The sequence below is a fragment of the Misgurnus anguillicaudatus genome, chromosome 24, assembly GCF_027580225.2.
Source record: "Misgurnus anguillicaudatus chromosome 24, ASM2758022v2, whole genome shotgun sequence".
Lineage (NCBI taxonomy): Eukaryota > Metazoa > Chordata > Actinopteri > Cypriniformes > Cobitidae > Misgurnus > Misgurnus anguillicaudatus.
In genome coordinates this window covers 10,363,695-10,386,643 of record NC_073360.2, presented here as the reverse complement: position 1 = coordinate 10,386,643, position 22,949 = coordinate 10,363,695, and the positions used below count along the sequence as shown (strand labels likewise).

At 37.3% G+C, this 22,949-nt stretch overlaps 1 protein-coding gene across 1 annotated transcript; it reads right to left on the bottom strand.

Moving 5' to 3' along the window:
* Positions 1-871: 871 nt before the first annotated feature.
* rab30 (RAB30, member RAS oncogene family) lies at positions 872-21,748 on the bottom strand. The gene is made up of 5 exons (XM_055195953.2): positions 21,533-21,748; positions 13,910-14,007; positions 11,580-11,663; positions 10,610-10,793; positions 872-5,225 (listed from the first exon to the last, which is right to left on the bottom strand). The coding sequence occupies exons 2-5, from the start codon at positions 13,994-13,996 to the stop codon at positions 4,972-4,974; spliced, it is 609 nt and encodes a 202-aa protein (XP_055051928.1). The 5' UTR covers positions 13,997-14,007; positions 21,533-21,748; the 3' UTR covers positions 872-4,971.
* Between the last annotated feature and the right edge of the window lie 1,201 nt (positions 21,749-22,949).

The following is a 22,949-nucleotide window of genomic DNA, read 5'->3' as shown; positions in this document are numbered from 1 at the left end:
CTCTATTTTTAAAATGGAAAACAAGAAAACAATTTTAACTTACACATGTCCGAAAAGGAGTAGGAATAAGCATAAGCTTATTTAATCCTACCCCCTCTCCACTACTATTTTAAAGAAATTCGTTTTTTTTACTTCATTCTGCTCAAAAACGCTCAAGACCGACGATGCCTAAAGAAGACATTTAGTCCTGAATTTTTTTATTTTTTTTACAATTTCCTGTATTTTCTGTTTGTATCTTTATAAATTTGATTGAAAAATAGATATGGATGGACTTTAAACCTCTAAAACAACAAGTCTGGTGGTGATAGCCTAAGACTTTTGCACACTACTGTATATATATATATATATATAGTATAATTATTTAATTATATAATTATTACAATTACTTTATGCTTATTTTATTTTAGAGCCATTTTGCCACAACTAATTCTAAATTTGTACCACTTCTGATGTGTTTGCAAACTTTTATTAGTTTTTTTAAGCATGTTAAGTGTGTTTTTAAGAAGAATAATAAACAGAGCAGTTCTGAAATTTATAAAATAAATTAAATATATAATAAAAGTGCACTTATTGGCACAGTTTTGTAGGTGAAGTGTTAGCAACATAAAATGTATTTGTTCAGAATATACAATAAAAATAAAAAGACAAATACAATTATTGGCACAACTACCCGAGTACTGTATCAAAATCACAGTGTCATCTTCTAACTACAAATAATCATAAATTGTTTTTAAATAAACTTTTTAAGGGCTTATTTATTTTCAATTCATTATAATATTTACTTTTAATAATTGTAACATTTATTATTTTTGTTTTTAAGGGAATTTTAAGCAACATAAAATATACTTATGCACTTACAATGCCAACATAATTAGTGTCATACCATGTTTATTTGAAGAAATGTATACTTACAGTCTACTGAAAATTAAAACAAAAGGTACACAAACAGAATTGCTTAAACAAAACACCTTACTTTAGGTGTTGAATTGCTGCAGTTGTGTGTTCAGCTCTTTAGTCATGAGAGAGGTATTACACATCACACACATCTAATGCATCACTCACTAAAAACAACAAATGTACAGTTGTAATTACTTGGATAAGAATCTGGTGGTAGTTTTCGCCCTCACTACACAAAGGATTGTTACCCCTTGACATATATTGTACTTCATATAATGAAATGGTGACGATAATAATGTCTATACAGAATAAGTAAGCACTTAGTAATACTACTATATTGAAAATCAGGGTCCTTAAAATGGAAAACAAATAATCCTAATGCCACTGGTACACAATATGGATATTAAAACAAAGTCAAAAATATCCGAAAGAGACAATACTGTGCATGGCACGTCATAGAAAGAAAATTTATACAAAACTACAAAAGGTTATTACTTGAAAATAAAATGTGTTAATAAAAAATCTTAATATTACAGATAAGCAGCTATGTGCAAATATGAAGAAAATGCTTTTTACTGCAAAGCAATTGGCAATGACAACCAAAACAGGCTGAAAATATGGTTCGCTGTTATGTTGAATGAATTTACTAAACTAAATCAATGAATTATCATCACAGATTTCACCAAGACTTCATCCTTAATCTATATGGAAATTCATCACAAAAAAGCAAAAATGCATGAAATGCACGAAATGCTATTTAGCAGCAGGTAAAATACTGAAAGTCTATAGATTCACAGTTACATCGTAATGACAGAGGTACACAGCCAAGGTTGGAGGTACACGTTCAAACTGTTAAAAGTCATAAAATGCACAACACAAATCCAAAACAAAGGCCGAATGAAATCAGGATCATACTACACCACACCATGACAAAACTCATGTTCCTCAAAATGATCCACTGAAACATCAAAACCATTTGTGCAAGAATTCACTATTGACATCTAGCAAATACATATTTCTCTTATTCATACATGAACTTACACACACACAAACAAACAAACAGTTTTCTCTGCCTCTCAAGTACCAAAAGCTTTAAACATTGTTATGGTTATTACAATAACACAGCTAGACTAAATTAATATGAAGCATCTTGGTACAGTTTAAAAAATCCTTGTTGCACTTTAATTTTTAAGTTTAGTCAACTTGAAATTACAAGTAATTTCACCTTTCTTGACTATTGAGGAGTTGCTATAAATTATAAAAATAAAGTTGGAAAAACTTAAGCTAATTTAACGTAATTCCTTATGAGTCAAGAAAGTTGAATGAATTGAAAATTCAAGTTGATTAAACTTAAAAAATTTTAAAACATAAATGTCCAACAAGGAATTTTTACAGTGAACATTTCAGTTCTAATACTTCAAAAGGTGAAAGGACAGAGTATCTCCAACTATGAATCAGAGCAATCTTGTGGGAAAAACATTATCTATATGGAATGAAATAAGTATTTAGACATTGTACTATGCCATTGGACAAGGAGTAAAAACCATGGTGTTCACTTTTAGGATGTGCAAATACATAAAAAGATGAAATGCCAAAAACCTCTGGCTGGGTGAACACCTGTTCGGGTTAAACCCCAAATCAAAAAAAAACATTTTGCATAACCTATTGCACTGTGACCTTATTTTTTTAAACTCTTTTTTTAAATTGTACAGTGTTTGTATCAGTATGATTTGATTTTAATGGTGTCCAGGATGATCCTAGAATCCAAAGTAAAAATCCGTAATGAAAAATCTGCTTAACTGGAATGAAAATAATGTCACAATGCAATTAAATTTGCTCCAAACAAAATCTAATACCCCAAGGTTTACATTAAATCAAATATAGCACACAAGTTTTGCTATAATGAATAAACCAAACCCATACCAAATGTCATTGGTTTTCTAAACATATGTAAGTGCAATGTAGAATGTTAAAAGAAATGCAAAATAAAAAGTCACATAGGTCTGAAATATCACAAGGGTGAGTTAATAATGGCCCAATTTTCATCAAAATGAACTGTCCCTTTAAGGATGATATAAACAGGCTTTGCGTTTTAATACAGCCTAGATGTGTTTTTCATGAGACTGCCATTTACAATATGACAACAGGATGGACACATGACAGAGGCACATTGGGTTTTTGCTATGGTTTATCAAAATGACACAGTATTTGTTGAGTATTAGCAACCAAACTTCCATGCAAGCTTTAAAGGATTAGTCCATTTTCTTGAAAAAAAAAATCCAGATAATTTACTCACCACCATGTCATCCAAAATGTTGATGTCTTTCTTTGTTCAGTCAAGAAGAAACCACGCCTCTTGAGGAAAACATTCCAGGACCCCTCTCATTTTAATGGACCCCAACACTTAACACCTAATTCAACACTTAACAGTTTTTTTTTACTGAGTTTCAAAGGACTCTAAACGATCCCAAACAAGGCACAAGGGTCCCATCCAGCGAAACGACTGTCACCCTTGACAAAAAATATGCACCTTCAAACCAAAACTTCTCGTCTATCTCCGGTCATGTGACGCGCCAGCGCGACCCCACGCAATTGCGTAATGATGTAGAATATGAAACGCACATTTGCTGACCATTTTAAATAATAAACTGACACAAAGACATTAATTAGTATCATTCCACATACAACAACGTCGGAACGGTCCTCTTTCTCCACACTTGTAAACACTGGGGCGTAGTTTCGATACGTCATTCGTGACCTCTTGATGTGATGACGTATTACGTGAGGTCGTGCTGGCGCAGCACAGGACCGGAGATAGACGAGAAGTTGTGTTCAAAAAGTGCATACTTTCTATTTTTCCAGTCAAAAATGACAATCGTTTCGCCAGACAAGACCCCCACGCCTCATCCGGGATCGTCTAGAGTCCTTCGAAACTGCAATTTTAAACTGCATTAAAACTGTTAAGTGTTGGGGTCCATTAAAGTCCATTAAAATGAGAAAAATCCTGCAATGTTTTCCTCAAAAAACACAACCTCTTCTCGACTGAACAAAGAAAGACATCAACATTCTGGATGACATGGTGGCACGCAAACCATATGTATTTTTTAAGGAAATGGACTAATCCTTTAAACAGAATGTATATACTTATAAAATTAAAGATTTAAAAGAAGTTGGCGTTTTCATTATCATCCTATCATCATATTATTGAAGGTAGCTGGGTGTCTGCTTGCTAAAATAAATGGGCATGCATGTACCACCTCATGATATCACGAGCAAGGAAGTGCATTTTGTGCGAATAATTAATGCGTTCACCTCAACAATGTGGCAATGCATTTTAAAGGAATAATTCACCCGAAAAATGTTACTTCTGCACTGCTCACCCTTATGTCATTCCAAACCAGCATAGCTGATTTTATTCAGAAAGAAATGCAAATTTTTATTCATTGAAAATCTTCTCTCGATCATAGCCCTCATTTGTGAACCTGCGTATTTAAATGCAGGCATTAGTTTGTGTTTTGTAAACAAATCATTTGAATAAGCAAAAGTGTGAATAAGAACTGCGAGGAGCTGTTGGGGTTTTAATCAATAAAAGGAGTCGAATTAAAAAGTGGGTGAGCAAATGATGACAGAATTTTCATTTTTGGGTGAACCGTCCCTTAAAACGGGTAAGATTGAGAATGAAGACCTGCACTTGCTTTGAACTATAATAAAGGATACTACGGATAATAAGATACATTGGCTCACAAGTCAGAAGGAAAATCCCAACTGTTGCATTGTACAGAAGTGTAAAAAATCTCATTGCCTGACCTGTCAGCTGGCATTTTTTGTGTAACAAGATATTTTTCTCCCGTTTAAAATCATAAAACCATCAAGAGCTTCAGTGCCCTCATTGAAAGCAGCATATTCTGATCTCGAATGTACAGAGTACGGTTTAAAATACCCAAGGGTTTGAGGACGGGTAAAGTAGTAGACTTTAAAAGACTAACCACTGTAGTGTTTGCATTGCACTGACAATACAACCACTTTGTATGCAATCCGTGTCGCCCCTCGAGCCAGAAAGGGTGGCCAAATCTACTAGTTCATGCTGCTGCAGCAACTCAAATAATTGATGTTTTTCCCTTCTCCGGGCATGGGGGTGGAGTCGTTGTTGTCCAACGTGTTTTGCTTGGCCTCGCGGATCAGTTCGCAAGCCAGGTCCAGGAAGAGCTTCTCCACGTTGTCCGACTCTTTGGCCGAGGTCTCCAGATACAACATGCTCTGAGACTCCGCAAACTCCTCCGCTCGCTGCCGATGGACTTCACGCTTGTCGGCCAGGTCTATCTTATTCCCTGCAAACAATAACAACAGGTTTGGATGACAAGCAAATATCAAATATGTGTGCGCATTCAGTTTGTCCATCAAAACCCAGTTTGTTCATGGTTCAAATGCAAGCTGTTTGCTTATTTAACAGCTTCAAAAGCAATATTAAACTACCATTGATGGACGATTTCTTGCATCTGCAAACTGCTGAGTGCAATGAAAACATTATTCTAGATAAATACATAAATGCATGGCTGATAAACTTTATTTCTACACCACCATACAGACCATTAACTAGTTGTTTAGATTTGAAGAAAATTTAAGTGGTCTGTTTTTAAGTCGTGGGCTAAAGTGTTGTGGGTGGCTGCAAGGATAGTTGTACAGGTAAGTGTGTATAATATTCTGATCAATGGTTATACAGTAGCTTGAGTGTGCTTTAAAGTCAACACGAAAACATCTTATCGCTCAGAAAATAAACATCTTTCTTTGCAGTATGCGGGACTTTCATTTAAAAATCGTTATTATAAAAATATAAGATCAGCCGCATCTAATGGGGTTTTATAAAACGGTTAGTTCCGGTCCTTGATTCTGATTGGTCAAAAGCAGTGTATTATTTACAATAAAGCTATTGCCGCTGCACCCAATGATTCTGTGTATCACACCGCAGCACCCTTAGCAATGTTGGTTGTTGTTCAACGTTGGTCGTGGACTATTTTTTTCCAGCGAAAGGTAGTTTTAATTTCGTCAGACGAGATGAGACTAAATATGTTCGCCAACGACCTTTTTTCCATGACTAAGACGAGACGATGACGAGACTGCACAGATGTCCAAAAACGCTGACTTAAACTAAATAAAAATGCATTATGTTGACGAAAAAAGACAAGACTAAAATGTCTTGCATGAAATAAAAACTAAGAGAAAATGTCTATTCATTTTCGTCTACAATCGTCTCTACTAGAGATAGAATATTCAGCCGTTAAGTTATGCCTTCAAAATACTCTGAATGAGTTTGCGCTGCCCTGTTGCTCAAGTTAGTACAGGTTCTTCTTATACTCCTGCACGAAACTACATCGAGCAAGAACACAACACCCATAGATAGCGAACACGAGCGACGAGCGCTGACATCATTTTGAAACAATGTCGAAACGACACTCAAAGTGGACCGGGACTTCATTGATTTCACATCTCAAAAAGAAATCGAACCACAAAAGAACCCAAAAGCGAACCGTACTCAGACCACCTTCGGACGTAGTCTGAGTTCGGTTCACTTTTGGGTCCTTTTAGGGGGGTCTGAGATCACTTGAGCCGTTTCTCAATACCAAGTACGCCAAACTCGGACTTGTGTCCTTCGTAGTTCGAACTTGCAAGTTCAGACTCGGAAGAACGAACTTCTGACGCGAAATGCATTCTGGGAAACTTCGCTGTCATAAGTCCACACAAGTCTCCTCTGATGCATCCTCGATAAAATGGGCGGATCAAGAACACATCCGGGGATTTTATGTGAACTTGGGCTTGATGCGAACTTTGAATTGGAACAGTACTTGGGCCGCGACTGATGACGTTTCACAAGTCCACAAGAACGCAAGTACAGACAAGAACGCATATTGAGAAACGGCTTTGGTTTGTTCACATATACACCCTAAACTCCTCCGAGAGCGTTTGAAGGGCTCAAACAAACTAGGTATGAAAACACCCTAAAATGATGAGACTTTTAGTCGACTAAAACTAAAACTAACAAGGACATTTTGCACAAGACTAAGACTAAATTAAAAGTGACAAAATTAACACTAGCGGAAGGAAGACTTTTAGTGACTTTTTACTTCATGAAAGTTGCGTTGATAAATTTTTTTGCTTTATTATTTGTATTGTGCATTATTTACATGCTACAGTAGTTACACTCCTTTAAGATAATGTAAATAATAGTGGGAAATAATCAGTTTTTACAATTTTTGCGCCATCTATCATCGTTTGCCTGACGTTCTACAAATCTGCTTCAGTTTGTGTTTATTAACCCTTTAGTTTCCACTTCCTCACGCAGCTATTCCCATTAGAGGTATCTGTTAAAACATTTAATACATTAATAATCTAGTATGTGTTCATTTTCTGTCATATTTCCTTCAAAATTAAGTTTGATTTGAGTGTTTTAAATAAAAATATTTAAATTTTCATCATGACGCATACGCCCCGCCCCTTTGATTGCCATGCTCTCTGCCCCACCCGCACCCACTCACCCAACCCTACCACCAGTGGCGGCTCCAGAGATTTTCTGATGCAGGTGCTATGGGGATGCTCAACACTTAAGAGAAGGTGCTTTAAATTTTGGGGCGTTTTATTAAGGAGGTCGCATCGGACCACCCTTTATACACGCGTACACACCCGCATTTACTATCCTATACTCGTTCCACGACTATGTAAATGTATTCAACACAAGGGCTATAGATACAACATACATAAGCCTGCCAATGTAAACCTCTGAAAATAATATTTCACAGTTCTGTCACAGTCTAGCCCTGAACACAACGGGGCAGCAAACGCAGCAACAGACACTGTGCACGCTTCGGCTTAAAATGCTCAGATCAAGAAATCACACAGCCAGTTATCAACACTAGTGATGAATCAGCATTGTTTCTATTGTTGAAGCATCATAGGGTGACCATACGTGCCATTCTTACCGGACCCGGATACGTCCTGTCCAGGATTTCGCGTGCATCTTCTGGAAGTCGTAATTGTCGGCCGCATACGTCATAGAGGATTATTATTATTATTACAGAAAAGCAACCGTTACATTTTAAGGTAAGAATTAAACTACGATTGTATATCTTATGTTTTTAACTGAATGGCGTATGCGGTCAACAAATACGACTTCCCGAAGACGCAGCGAAACGTGGACATGACGCGTCCGGGAAGAATGACACGTATGGGCACCCTATAAATGTAACAATGCAGAGCCAAGATTTGTGCTTTAACCACCAAATTAATTCAATTTGTAATAGCCAACAGAGAGGAAAATCAAGCACTTATCGTAGACGTCTTCACAACAAAACAGCATCATCAATGATGTTGACGCAGTCAAGGGTCCTCGTTCTCTTCGTATTCATAGCCAAAAGTGCCAGATAACTGGTCCTAGTGTGTCCACTGCTGTTCCTCGGGTAGTTTTTGGTGTATCCATTTTGGTGTATTTTACTTGGCTAAATTTCCAAACTCGCTATCAAAAACAAACTGCCGTGCGTTAAGGTCAAAAGTTCACCGGGCGCTGCACCCATTGGCCAAAGAAGATCACATGTTTGGGCGTCATGATATTTTAGACAAAAATATATATTTTTAAATTATTATTTAATTCCCTTTTTTTAACAACATGAAAACACTATTCAAACATGACATTAAAATATAAATATAAAAAATTACAGACATTTCTTGGGGGTGCTGGGCGGGTGCTATGGATATTATAGCAGGAGCTACAGCACCACCTAGCTCCTCCCTGGCGCCGCCACTGCCTACCACCTTAACTAACAAATTTTCTGCAGGAAACCCTGCTAGTGCTGTATTGTGAATAAGTCACGAGTGAAGGGGTTAAAGGGTCATGAATTCCCACAACACATTTTTTAGATGTTAATAGTTATATACGTGTTGCAGACATAGACTGTAAAAAAAATTGGCTTTTTTAAAGCCAATATTAGGTGGTGCCTGCCATCGCCATCTTGGCCGCATGTCACTTGCGGATATCCAAAAATGGGTAAGATGTGGGACGTGGATAAGGCTGAGATGGCGGGTTACTGAAACGACGCCCGCCTAGCTTGACTCCAGTGACCGTAGTGGTTGTTCAACCGTCACTCAAGTGGCCACGCCCTTAATTATGCAGAACTTTAAGGCTTAATATAAATTAAGCGGATGAGTTACAAAAAAATTCACCCCCCCTCACAGTTGTCATGACGGGCAAAATTAGCTATAAAGACTAAAATCACTTTTTGTACCAGGCTGTAAAAATATTCTTTTCTACTGTAAAGTTGGGCATTTAACATGGGGGTCTATGGGAATTGACTCCATTTTGGAGCCAGCCTCTAGTGACCAGTCGATGAATTGCTGTTTAAGTCACTTCCGTATTGGCTTCATCAAGAGATTGATCACTTAAAACAGTAATAGCTGTCACAAATTATATTATAAAGTAAAAACTGGTTCTTTCTAGCTTATTGGGGCCATTTCGTTCTTCCAGTTTGAAGCCACGTCATAGCAGTGAGATAAATCCAAGTTTTTCCAGAGTGCTGCCATGTCTGCCGAAATCACATTAACGTCATTGTTTTTTGAGGAATATTCATGAGGATTATTACATTATACATGAGAAAGGACTCGTCTAATCCAATCACTGTGCCATGATTTGCTCAAGCTATCGCAGCATTTATGCATGCAAAGTATCACTCGAGGACTCAGATTTGCATCATGCCTCATAACGCCTTTCGGACGTGACTTACTCCATGATACAGCTACAGCACAGCCTCGAGTACCTTATTGTTTACATAATGTCTGTGATCACACTAGGTTGATGGACATAAAGAGCCTATAGTGAGAATCAGGAACTACATTACTTGGAGGAAAAATCATTTATTTAAAAAATTTGTATTATTAAAATATTTTTTATGGAACACCTTTATGGTGCATCTTTTTTCATATTACTGTTGCTGCCATTTTAGAAAAGCAATTGTAAAGCACCTAAACTGTAAAGACAACACAAAAGACTGCAAACCTTGACTGATATTTATGAAATCCAATAAATAAAGGTAAGAAGTATTAACAGTCATTTTTGTTACTTTCTGCAAAATGCATGCTTACTTTAACATGTCTATCAATAAATATTAAGTTAACTGTGCTTTTGTACTAAAATAAACCTGTGCTCTATTGTGTATTGTAGTTAAACTGATAGGTAGCTAACATCTTAAGTATGCGTGATCTTCACCAGATGACAAAATGTGTACGCTATTGATCTTAAAGGATTAGTCCATTTTCCCAAAAAAAAATCTAGATAATTTACTCACCACCATGTCATCCAAAATGCCGATGTCTTTCTTTGTTCAGTCGAGAAGAAATTATGTTTTTTGAGGAAAACATTCCAGGATTTTCTCATTTTAATGGACTTTAATGGACCCCAACACTTAACAGTTTTAATGCAGTTTAAAATTGCAGTTTCAACAGAGTTTCAAAGGACTCTAAAAGATCCCACACGAGGCACAAGGGTCCCATCTAGCGAAACGACCGTCACCTTTGGCAAGAAAAATCAAAAATACGCACTTTTAAACCACAACTTCTCGTCTTCGTCCGGTCATGTTATCTAAATTGTTTTTAAGAAAATGGACTAATCCTTAAACCACCTGTCTACTTGAATAATTTTTTTATTTTGGAAGCATTTTAAATTAACACTAACCTACTAAGATTGTCACCACTTGGTTGTTGGCATACTGCTCAATCTCCCTCAGCCACTCAGGAAGGCACCGGAAGGAATCCTCGCAGGTGATGTCATAGGTGAGGATGAGGGCGTTGGCACTGCGGTAGTAGCTCTGGGTTATGGAGCGAAACCTCTCCTGCCCGGCTGTGTCCCAGATCTGGAGCTGCGGGGAGATGAACGAATCAAATGATCCCTGAAATCAATCTAGCAGTTTTGCAGAACCCAATACAAGCAGAGTTTCAACCTCACTTTATTTCCAAAAGTGGACTGAGATGTGGAAAAATGCCCAAAGCTGCCTATAGATGCCCAGGCACAGGCTATAAGAAGTGAATATACTTTCACAATGCATCTCAGCAGTCTATCAGCTGTTGGTTTATACTACACAACAGTAGATTTTTGTAAAGATGATATGAAATACTACACTGTATTGCGGTTGCATGTACAAATAGCATCTAGAGATGGTTCAATACATCCATAGATGGTTAAACTCAGTGAAAGTGAAGCAAAAGTGAAGTGAAAGTGACACAGTGGCCAAGGCATGGTAACCTATACTTGGAATAGGTGACTTCTGCATTTAACACATCCCATTGAGTAGTGAACACACACACACACACACACACACACACACACACACACACACACACACACACACACACACACACACTGTGTGCAAAGATGCCTTGCTCAAGGTCACCTCAATCACAACCTGCTGGCCATGAGACTATCTGTCCATTACTCTTGACAAAAAAGGATTAAAAGAGCATGAGAAACAATAAATTATAAAAGACACTGAAAATGCAAATTAATATACAACAGGAAAAATATTAGACATAAAAAACACACAATAACAAAAGTCAACATAAGTTTATATTACAAAACGGTGTGCAATTTGAAAAAAAATTACAATAAAATGATATAGTACCATATAATGATGTAGTGAATTTACTACCTTTACTTTAACTCCTTTTATTTCAACAGTTTTGATCATGAAGTCGACTCCTATGGTCGCACCTTGTCCAGGAGGGAACAGGCCCTAGAAAATTATCAAAAAAAACCAACTTTTAATAACTTTTAATAGCAGGGTACTTTTTTCGGGGCACTGCGTAATATCATTAATAAAATTTCGGAACTTTATGGGGCTGTTTACACTTGGTTTTAAGATGCGTTTTCATTGATCAGATCACAAGTGGACGAGAGAGACACATCACGTTTACACCTGGTATTTAAATCCGTCTCTTTTGTCCACTTTTGACCGCTTCTGTTCCTAATACTGTGAGGGGGTGGTCTGTCGAGACGGTGGGCGAGTCTCTCCGCTGTCATTTAAATGCGAGCAGGAGTAATGATGAGTTTATATGGATGCAAACTAATACTATATCGGAGTTCGCTGCTTGTGTAGTAAGTAAACATGCTGCACAGTGTTTTGTACATTTATATGTAAGAGCTTTCTCTGAATTTTCGGCGCAATTGATGAAATAGGTTCGGGCAACCTTCACTCGCTTGCAAAATAAAACTGCGGAGATCAGCAGCTTTAGTTTTATCAATGAAAGGCTAAAAATAGCGCTGTACACCGTGTTTTCACACCAGAAGTCAGAAAATACGTAAAACATTGTGCTCAGTGCCTCAGATTAGATAAATGGGCGTTTACACCTGACATTAACGTCGTCCACTTGTGATCCGATCTATGAAAACGCATGTTAAATGCAGGATAGGCAGGAATTATCTAAAAAACTTTTTTACTAATATGTTTAAACTGTCTTTATATACCAATACATAATTAAAATGTAAGTACTCTGAAAAAGAGAGTATAAAACTCGAGTCTCTGTAGACCTCTCGCGACTGTTTTGAACACAGCTCATTATTTCCATTCGGGACGAAACAAATGATTGGCTTGCGGGACTATCACTCTCTCTCGCGACCATGGCACCACCCCTGTTGCTACTGGATCTGCCCACAAATGCGCACACCCGATTGATTTGAACGTGCAAGAGGCACTCTAGGAAGAGCAAAAGTACGGCAGAGAAAGAGCATTCACAACTCACAGTACCTGCATATCCAGTCAGCGAAGGCAAACAAAGGAATAAACGAAGAAATCAAACGAGAGTAAATATCGCGTAGCTTTTCCTTGAGTCTACAATGTGGTAGCGGTATTGTATCCGGAGTGTAGTCCTCATCAGAGTCAACAATGCTTTCATCACGGAAACTCTTACATGCAAAACACCTTAAATGTTATGAATCTTCAACGAAATTCATCTTCATCACAGTGTAACTGATGGTAATAAAAAAACTTGTATCAATGCAATCTGTGTTTAGCTTTGTCTTATAAATATAACTAGCTTGTTTGTTACCGAATCAAACAAAATATATTTTAAACTTTACCAGTATCGATATGCTAGCTTAATAGTGAGTACTAAAAGGCATCCTATTTGTTTATATTCCTAGTGATAAAGTTAGGTGTATTATTACATGTGATTGTGACATGATGTTACTACATGCACTGCGATCCTTCATCTCCGCTCGTCTCAGGTAAATGCTTCTCCCAGCAGAGCCGGTCAGCGTTTATGTGTTTTGGGGGCGTGGCTTTAAAAGAAACCCAGAAGGGGAGGGGTGGAGTGAATGGAAAAATGAGCTGTGTTTAAAACAGTCGTGAGAGGTCTACAGACACTCGAGTTTTATACTCTCTTTTTCAGAGCAATTACATTTTACTTATGTATTGGTATATAAAGACAGTTTAAACAAATTTGTAATAAAGGTTTTTTTTTAGATATTTTTCTGCCTATCCTGCCTTTAATGCCAACTGTAAACAGCCTCTAGTGGAGCTGGAAAATGAGCATATTTTCAAAAAATTGGAATGTCCCTTTAAATTCAACATGGCTGATAAAAGTACATTATTTACTGTCAACCTCAATTGAACCTTTACATACTGTAGGAATAAGGTGCACCAATCTAACATTTACATGTATGAACTGTCTTATGAAAAACTTTTATGATGCTTTTTCCTTTTGTATTTCAATCCCCATTCATTGTCACTACACGCAAAAAGTGGCCAACGCAGTGTTTAGAACTTCTATTTTTGAATGCCACAAATTAAAATAATGATTCAGGTTTGGAAGGACAGCAGGGTGAGAAAACATCCCAGAATTTTAATTTCTAGCCAAACCGTGTCCCTTGCTCCTGCTCAGAGAATTAAAATAACCCCAAATATATTGAATTTGTGTGAATTTGTTTGAACAATGACAAATGTTTGTTGAAAGAAATGAAATTATGAATTATAGCACAGACCTGAGTGAAGCGTCGGACGAGGCAGGTTTTCCCCACTCCTGCATTTCCTATCAGCACAATTTTGAATAAAAAGTCATAATCCTCCATGCTCACCAACGCTAGAGGACGAGAGTGAGAGAGAGAGAGAGAGAGAGAGAGAGAGAGAGAGAGAGAGAGAGAGAGAGAGAGAGAGAGAGACAGGTGTGGGAGTTGTTAAGAACCGGTGTGCAACCTACGAATGACCAAACATCTCTCCTGCAAACAAAGCTACATTAACTTTGCATTTCATCTATATTAAAGACTAGGGCTGGGTAAAAATATCGATTCATCAATGCATTGCAATTATTTGTTCCTCAATTCAATATCGATTCATCAAATTCTATGAATCGATTCAGCCTACCGGCCAGTGGCGGAGCTGTGGGTGGGCAACACTCTAGCGCACGCTCCCCGAGGTAATTTGATCCGGCCCTTTATGTAGTCTGTGAAAAAGACATCTCTAGAATAAATAAATGTAGAATTAAAATAAATGTTGTTGGACAACGGGCCCTACAGTTACGAGTTGATGAGCGTGCATCTGTTACAGCATGAGATGCAGAGCGCGAGTCACGTGACCGGCGCGAGCAGCTGTGTCACGTGTTTATATGCGCTTTGGTCCAACGCGAGCCGCTCGCGCCCGCATATCAAGACGCGATGACTGAATGGTGAGACCACTGACTCTATGGCTGTTTTAACTTCTTGTATTTCCATCTTACAAAACCGCCTTTTCCGACAGTTGTTGTTTGATATGTCGGCTCAATGATGACTTGCTTATCCACTGACATTAGATGTCTTAATAAAGGAAACGCATTGAAACGATTAGTAACAGCAGCCCAACACCTGCACCACTGAACGCGTATCTACTGACAAACATACCCCTGATTTTACTGCTCTAGAGAAATCTAAAAGTATAATTTCTCTTATTAGAAGCTAGACTAATGTTTGCCAATTATTAAGATGGCTGTTGTAGTTTAAATAGGGGTAGTGAAATAATTCGCTTTGACAAAAACAGCATAAAACAATGTTATGTTACATATTGTAAACTTTTTTGTTATGTGTACTAAAGTTAGTAAATAAGTTAAATTCTCAATGAGTGTGGCTCTTATTTACCCCTTTGAATGTAAATTAAAGCATCTTACAGTGCACTTATGTTGTTATGCAGTTTTAAAATACAACATATGAACATGTCTGGATGTAGAAAAAGCCTACTTGGACATCTTACACTGCACTAATTTTGTTGTATGCAGTTTGAAAATACATGTTTGTAGAAAAAAACTATTGTACAATGCACTGATTTTGTTGTTATGCAGTTTAAATATAGGAAAATGTAGTCATAAGCACTGATATATCTTCGGCCCATTATGAGATGCTTTTCATGAACTGGCCCTCATGACAAACTAACTGAATAGCCCTGCTCTAGTGAGAGCGGTCAGCGTTGTACAAACAGCAAGATGGCAAACAGCAGCTGCACTCCGTTCAAGTCTGCACCAAAAGCTAAAATTAATATATAGGCTACTCAGGTACTTAATTACTTGTGTATCTACTTATTATTGAATCGATATTGAAGCAAACAAATCAATATCGAATTGAATCGAATCGAATTGAATCGAAGCCTCAAGAATCGGAATCGAATCGAATTGTGAAATTCCTAACAATACCCAGCCCTATTAAAGACCACCTATTTCATTGCTAAAAAACAATGTTATTTTGTGTATTTGGTATAATACAATATGTTCACGTGATTTATGGTTTAAACACATTATTTTCCACATATCATACATTTTTGTAGCTTCAGATTTCACTCGCTTCCTGAAACACACAGATTAAAAAGCGCTGTGTCCCTGATTGGCCAGCTAATCTGTACATTGTGATTGGCCTGAATACCTCTGATATCAGCCATAAATGTGACACTCCTTACCATGTCTGAAAGATTCGCTCACAATGCAATGCTAATAGGAGTTAACTTACAAGCTGTGAGTCAGAAGCGTGAGGAATTATGATAATGTCGGTCTTGTCTGCGTCACCAATCCAAGGAAGTAAACTGTTGCCTACAATCCGTGTGTTTGTTGTAGTCAAAGAAAAGAGATTTACGTTGGAGATGATAACTCGCATCATCGTTTAGTTCAGAGTTTGTACCTTTTGCATATCGTTAAGATGTACTAATACACACTTACACAACAAAGGAAATGTAAAATCGTGAATTGGACAATAGGTGCTCTTTAATAAAACAGTCCCTATTGAACTTCTTGCTCTACATGTGTATTCATTAAAAGAGATTACAAACTACACCTGGGGCCCATTTCAGTAAAAAGGTTTAACCAACTCCGAGTTAAAACTTGAATGGGATACTCATCGACTCGAAGTAGGCTGACTCTGCGATAAGCACGTGAACAACCACTATGAAAAGCCATCCTCAATGGAGCCCGATATTACAATTCACCATGGCAACAGGATGTGAGAAAGAGGTCTGGATACTTTCACTACTAAAACTACAAAATAAAAAATTTCATCGGGGTTAAAGTATCAGATGTAAATAAACTGAGGACTGCAGGTTATTGAACCTAAAATTAATTTTCATGCAGGTACAATCCCATGGACAAAAGGAACACGACAGCAGCTAAAAATGAAATAAGACTTGGGCATTAAAGGCTACCTGACTTTACAAAAGGTGTTTACATTAAAAATATAATCAAAATACGCCGAGGCCAAGCCATTATTTGAACTCAGGTCACCAAACGTATGTCTGCCCTGACCACTGCACACATCACTACCCATTAGACCAGCAACTCTGATGAATGAATTTGTAAAAAAAAAAAAACGTAAAGGCAACTGAGCACGGTCACAAAGGTTGATAGTCACTTAAGGATGAATATTGAAATATATCAAAAAAAGAATCAAATAAAGGCTAGGGCTGCTCGATTATGGGCAAAATCATAATCACAGTTATTTTGGTAAAAATCATAATCACGGTTATTTGTCATAATCATGGTTATTTGTCATATTTATTTAACACGATTAAGTGACTATGAAAACATGCATGTATTTAACCGTTTAATTAACTCTTACCCCGCCAGCATTTTTAAAAAAAGTTGCCAGTCAGCGCCAGCTTTTTTATGATTTTCACAAAAGTTTAATGAAAATGTTCTTCTTAAATATACAAGTCAACATTTGAAGTGGATCAAAAAGGTTTATCAAAGTTGTCCTAAGACAAGAATAGGTATTATGGATTGGTTTTATGTAAACTTTTATTAAAGGTTTTGATCCACTTCAAATGTTGACTAGTGTATATAAACATACAATATATCAAATGAAAGAACAGACCCTCTGCTTTCAAACAAAAAGGTTACATTCTACCTTCATTTTTTCTCTTTTAATCACCTCTCAGATATGGGTATGTTTCTTCAAAAATAGCAAATTTTGAGCAAAAAGCTGAGAGATAATTACATTTTTGTAAAGGACTTCGGTTAGAGATCAGTTTCAGGGCGATCCTAAAAACATACACACCAGAGTATGTGAGCGGTGCGGAGTGGGAGCGGAGCGAGGAGTGGAGTGGCGTAATTTTGCCAGGAGCGAGGAGCGTTTTTTTTAAATGTCGGAGCGTTGTGATTTTCTCTCGCTCCGAAAACGCTCCACTATCGCTCAGTTACGAGTCACAACTCGTCAGACTCCGGACCAAACCACTGTGAGAAAACAGAGGGGGACTTAAATTGTTTCTTAACATATTTTGCATTCGTTTGCATTTGTGTTGTTGTCTAGTACTTTCACAAACATTTATATACAGGGCTTGACATTAACACCTGCCAACCCGCCAAATGCGGGTAGATTTCGGATGTGGCGGGTAAGACAGCCAATCCAACTAGCCACTTTGTCAGGTTGAATATAATTTTTTAATTGTAGTTTTCTTAAAAGTAATGCGATATGATAAACAATACGCAATGCGACACTGGGAAACTACAACTTCCATGAGCACTCTGCACCAAGCGCAACGCACAGAGACCATTTGATGCGCGCGTGATCAGCGGAGCGTTTCGGACCAAAGCCCCACATTCCAGAGAGCCCGCGAGAGCTGATGGATTTGCGAATGAATAGAGGACGCAGTCAGAGCGCATACACACTTCGGGAAATATAGAACAATTGCATGGAAGTGATTGAAGAGATATAAATTGCGTGCACACTCTCAGGACAAGAGCGGATAGAAATTCAGCGCATGTGCTTGGCACCTGCCTGCAAAAGCTCATTTTTCTTAAAGTGAATGCAGCATTGGATATATAGCTTTAATTAAAAATATGTTCAGCCAGCCAGCATTTGTTTTGTTCTGATTCAGAATAGTTCTAGTATTAATATAAAAGTTGGCTTAAAGTGAAGGCAGTAGACTATTATATTTTTTCGTTTGGCTATTTGTCTAAATTAATATTTTAGTTTGTGATTTATTTCTTTGATTTAATGTAATGTTTTTCGTTTGATCATTTCGTTTATATGAGGTTTTTCATTTAATCATTTATTTAATTTTAACACATTTTTTTGTTTTGCTTTGTGGGGGTTGGGCGCGTTCATGAAAGCAGGGAAGGGAGGGGGAGGAGTTAGCTACACTCCGTTTGTTTGAACTGTTTCCAAACATCAACAAAAAGTGACGTCTCGCAGATTCTCTTAGAGCGCCTTTAAGGTCTTAGGTTATGTTTACACGTAAATGGTTATTTTGAAAAACGAAGACATTTACCTTCGTTTGGGCCCTTCGTTTACACGTAAACATAGATTTGGTTCTGAAACTGTTTCTTTCTAAAAACTCCAGCCAAATTGGATATTTTGAAAACCTTCATTTGCACGCTTGCATGTAAACCGAGACAAACGGATGTTTAGGCGGCCAATGTCACAGTATGCGCCAGAGCTCACACCTACGTCAAAAGTGCGACCTATGTGACTGCTACTCTGAACGCTTCCATGATCACAACAGGCTAGTTGAGAAATCACACATAGGTCTAATTTCGAATCGCTCTCACAGTACTTTGATCTCATCGAACACCTACTGCAACAACTCCTCCCTCCAACACAAAGAACCAGTCCGCATCACCACCAGTGCCGCCGGTGATTTGGTTACGTGGGCTCTTGACGGCATATATGCATGGGTACATGTAAATGAACACTTTTCCGAAAACTGACATGTGTGCACGATATTATTTTCGAAACCGGAGAGGTTGAAATATCCGTTTATGAAAATAGCCGCCCGCGTGTAAACATTGCCTTAAGCTGCGTTTACACCAGCCTCGGTAGAGGCGTGAAGCGCGATTGATTTCAATTTTAAGTCAATGTGAAGACGCGTTGACACGCGTCTGGAGGTCTTGCGTCGCGAATGAGCCGTTTGGCCTGTCACGGTAGATGCGATTCCGCCTCATTGTGCATTTTGTGTTTAACGCGAATTAGCGGCTGACGCCCGAGTTAAAAAATTTGACCTTTGGAGGAATTTCACGCCACGTTAACCAATCAGGAGCCTGCTTGCTGCTGTGGCGGAAGCCCCGCCCGGAGTCACTCATTCAACCTGAAGGAACGCTTGATATTGTCCGTAAGCAGTCACCCGAAGCTATACAACACAAGTCTTATTTTTATAGAGACAGGAATAAAAAGGATCTCGCTTGGAAGAGTGTCAGTGAGGACATTGGGCAACCTGGTAAGTTGTATATACACATTTCACTTTTGAGTCACATGATGTTTATCGTTTTAGGTGACAACAAACCGGTAACTCTCTCGATAAATGCAATCAACATCAGCCATCTTGCAAACAGACAACCGCATAGCACTTGCCCCTCCCACAAGAAGCGGATTTTGCCTCTGACGCGCGTCTACTTCGCTCTTCACGCGCAAATGCATTCAAACTGTTCAAGCGGCAAACTAGGTGCGATAGACACGATTTTGACGCCTCAAACGCAACTGGTGTAAACGCAGCATTAGGCATACTAGAAACTCACTAGTGGTCCCTGGAGCGCCATCTGGTGGGCTGCATAAGCAGTGGTAGACTGCTGACAAATTATTTTTATGAATCTTGTTATATTCAGGTCAGATTTTTTCTTATGAATTTATATGAATTAAAAACGCTCATTCAAGATGCATGATCTAAAAACCCATTTATGTTTGAGTATCGCAACAGCAATCACATCACGTCAGATAGAACGTTATGTTCATTCAGATGCACCTAATCTAAGTATATCAAAGTCATTTCAGTTAACTGTTTTAAAATGTTTTGTTGACATTGTATTGTAATATATAAAATATATAGAGTAGTAAGTTAAAATGACTTGAACTGGCAATTTGATTATAACTTAAAGACTGCTAAAAATGTTTTAGTGTAGGCTACATAATGATAATGTGCGCAATAAATGAATGAACTAATGACATAAACACTGTTACTTATTTACAAATGCCTTGACACACCTCACTGTCACGGGTTTGACATACTTTCTATTCTGAAACGGAAAACCCAGACTTTCCCTCATTTTAGAGTTAACATATTCAGAGTTTTAACCTCCTTTCTAAAACGGGCCCCTGATGTCTCTAGGGACTCTGATTTAACCATGCATTATTTAATCAACAGTCCCTGTGTATTTTACATGGCACATTTACTGTGCTTGTGTCTGTGGTGTTGCTATAGGAGAAACTGCTATGCATGGGCTGAAAGGCTGCAGTTGCCAAGGCCTGTGGTAAGATGCTGTGAGGACTGCAATAAATGCACAATGAATAAAGAAAAACTCCCATAGGCCTGTCAACACATACACACACAGGCAAATATGCTTTCAACAGCTGATTAAATGTGGTGGAAAAGTCAAACTCAGAAAAATTAGAAAACAATAAAACAATGAAATATTAATGCAATTAGATGCCGCAATAAATTAAACGAAGGCAGAAATTAACAATCACTACACAACCATGACATCAGTAATGCACGGTTATTTACATTTATTACGAAATTCACTCTCACATTTCTAGCTGTTTGGATTGACTAAAAGTCCAAATAATTTACAGAAACTCCCAAAGCAATTCCCAGCTACTATTTAATATTTATTTCTGTTACTTTACAGGCTTGCCAATTACAAGATCAATGTTTTGCACAATACACAATAAACAAAATGGGGTTTTAGTCTCACTGAATATGTAAAAGCATAATACAACAGACTTTACTCTTGAAATCAGCATGTTGAAGCAATTTTACTATTCATTATAAAGGACAGCATTGCCATTCATGTTTCAGGAATATGTGGATTGCAAATAATATATTTTTTTATCTAAATATGTTATGAAAATAGTAAAAATAAGTATTGCATGTATGACATCTACCTACAGTAAATTAAATGCAGATCTTTTATACTATAAGCAATAAGAACATAGGATAGGACTTCTGCTACGCAATATATACTTTGACATGAAAGAAATCGACAGATGTGGCCTATCCCATTTGTCTACAAAATAAACGTCTCAGTGGTGATAACTGCTCATGTAAACAGATTTTAATATATGCCTGATAAATAACAGCAGTCGTATACCGTTAGTTAGTTAGCTAGCAGGATGCTCTGCACAAGCTCCTGTACATTAAAGGTCACATTAAATCATATTTACACTTACCAATCACAGGGGATTTACCCCGCTGCTTTTATTATATCCAATGCATTCAGTCTTTTCTTCTGGGAGTCTAAACGACACTGGCACTCTTGCAACGCCAGCAATCTCGTCAGATTTTCGGCTCCTGTGTTGCACAATGATCGCAGAGTTTCCTTCGTTTTTACAATGACATCATGCTGCTTCCCCAGTGGAAGCCGAGCCCGAAAAACACGAGCAGAGAAATGCATTGTGGGATATGTAGTTCAGATGTATCGCGCTACGAGCTCGGGGAGATAAAAGTTGTATGCTCTGATTTTTAGTGACACAAATAATAATTTAAGTCGAATCATCTATTTAAGTCTAGTTTTGATGTTGGTGCTAACCTCGATCAAACGCAAGGTTTTCTGGGATTTGTAGTTCTACGCGCACTGCGTAGGATAGTTGGGAACATGTGAATATGAATATAAACTGAAGTCTCATGTCACAATTAAACAGTTAATTAACTCTATGTATTATTCTGAGAATGTTTGATCTTGAAGTATAAAATTACTTATGCATAACTCACTAAATAAACATGAAAGGGTTTCCACATAAATGACAACAGTAACAAACAAACCAATAAATAAATAAATAAATAAATAAACAAACAAAATGTACTGTATATAGTATACCATTTATGTAAAAAAAACAACAAAGGAAAAGCTTACAGTGTTCATCCCTTTTGACCAATAGATGGCGTTGTCACATTACTGATCATGTGTTTTTGTTTTGAACAATTAAGGTTTACTATTATACTTAGTTAATCGTAAATTTTCAATTGTTTAAATTAAATTGATTTAACCACTTACCCTGGGTGAAAAGTTAGTGCTGCTTTAAATTCATATAACTCTGGCATTTTTTGGTCTGGAAGCCTAATCTTGGTCTTGTTTTAAAGAAGACAATGTAAGTTTTTTCACTGATGTTTCTGAAGGTGAAAATATTTAACAGAAAAATTGTTATAGCAGTTTAAATTTATTTTAATAATTAAAAATAATGCAATAACATATTAATTGGGTGGGGTCATGTAACTAAAAACTGTCACTACATTATTTCTATCATTAGATGACCTTGAAATATGAAAACTACATTCTGAGAGCTTTCCAGTGATGCATAGTTTATCAAGATTTTTTAGGTTTAGAGTAGGGGTTTAGTGTTAGAAATATGTGAAAACAAATTGGGCCTATGTTGGCCTGTGACCTTAAATTGACTCTCACTACGTCATTTCTTTCTCAAAAGTGTGATGAAATATGAAAACTACACTCTAAGAGCTTTTCAAAGATATATAGTTTGACAAGATTTTTTAGGTTTAGAACAGGGTAATAGTGCTATATATATGTAAAAACAAATTGGGTCCACCTGTGGCCCGTGACGTTTTAGAAACTGACTCTAACTATGTCATAAT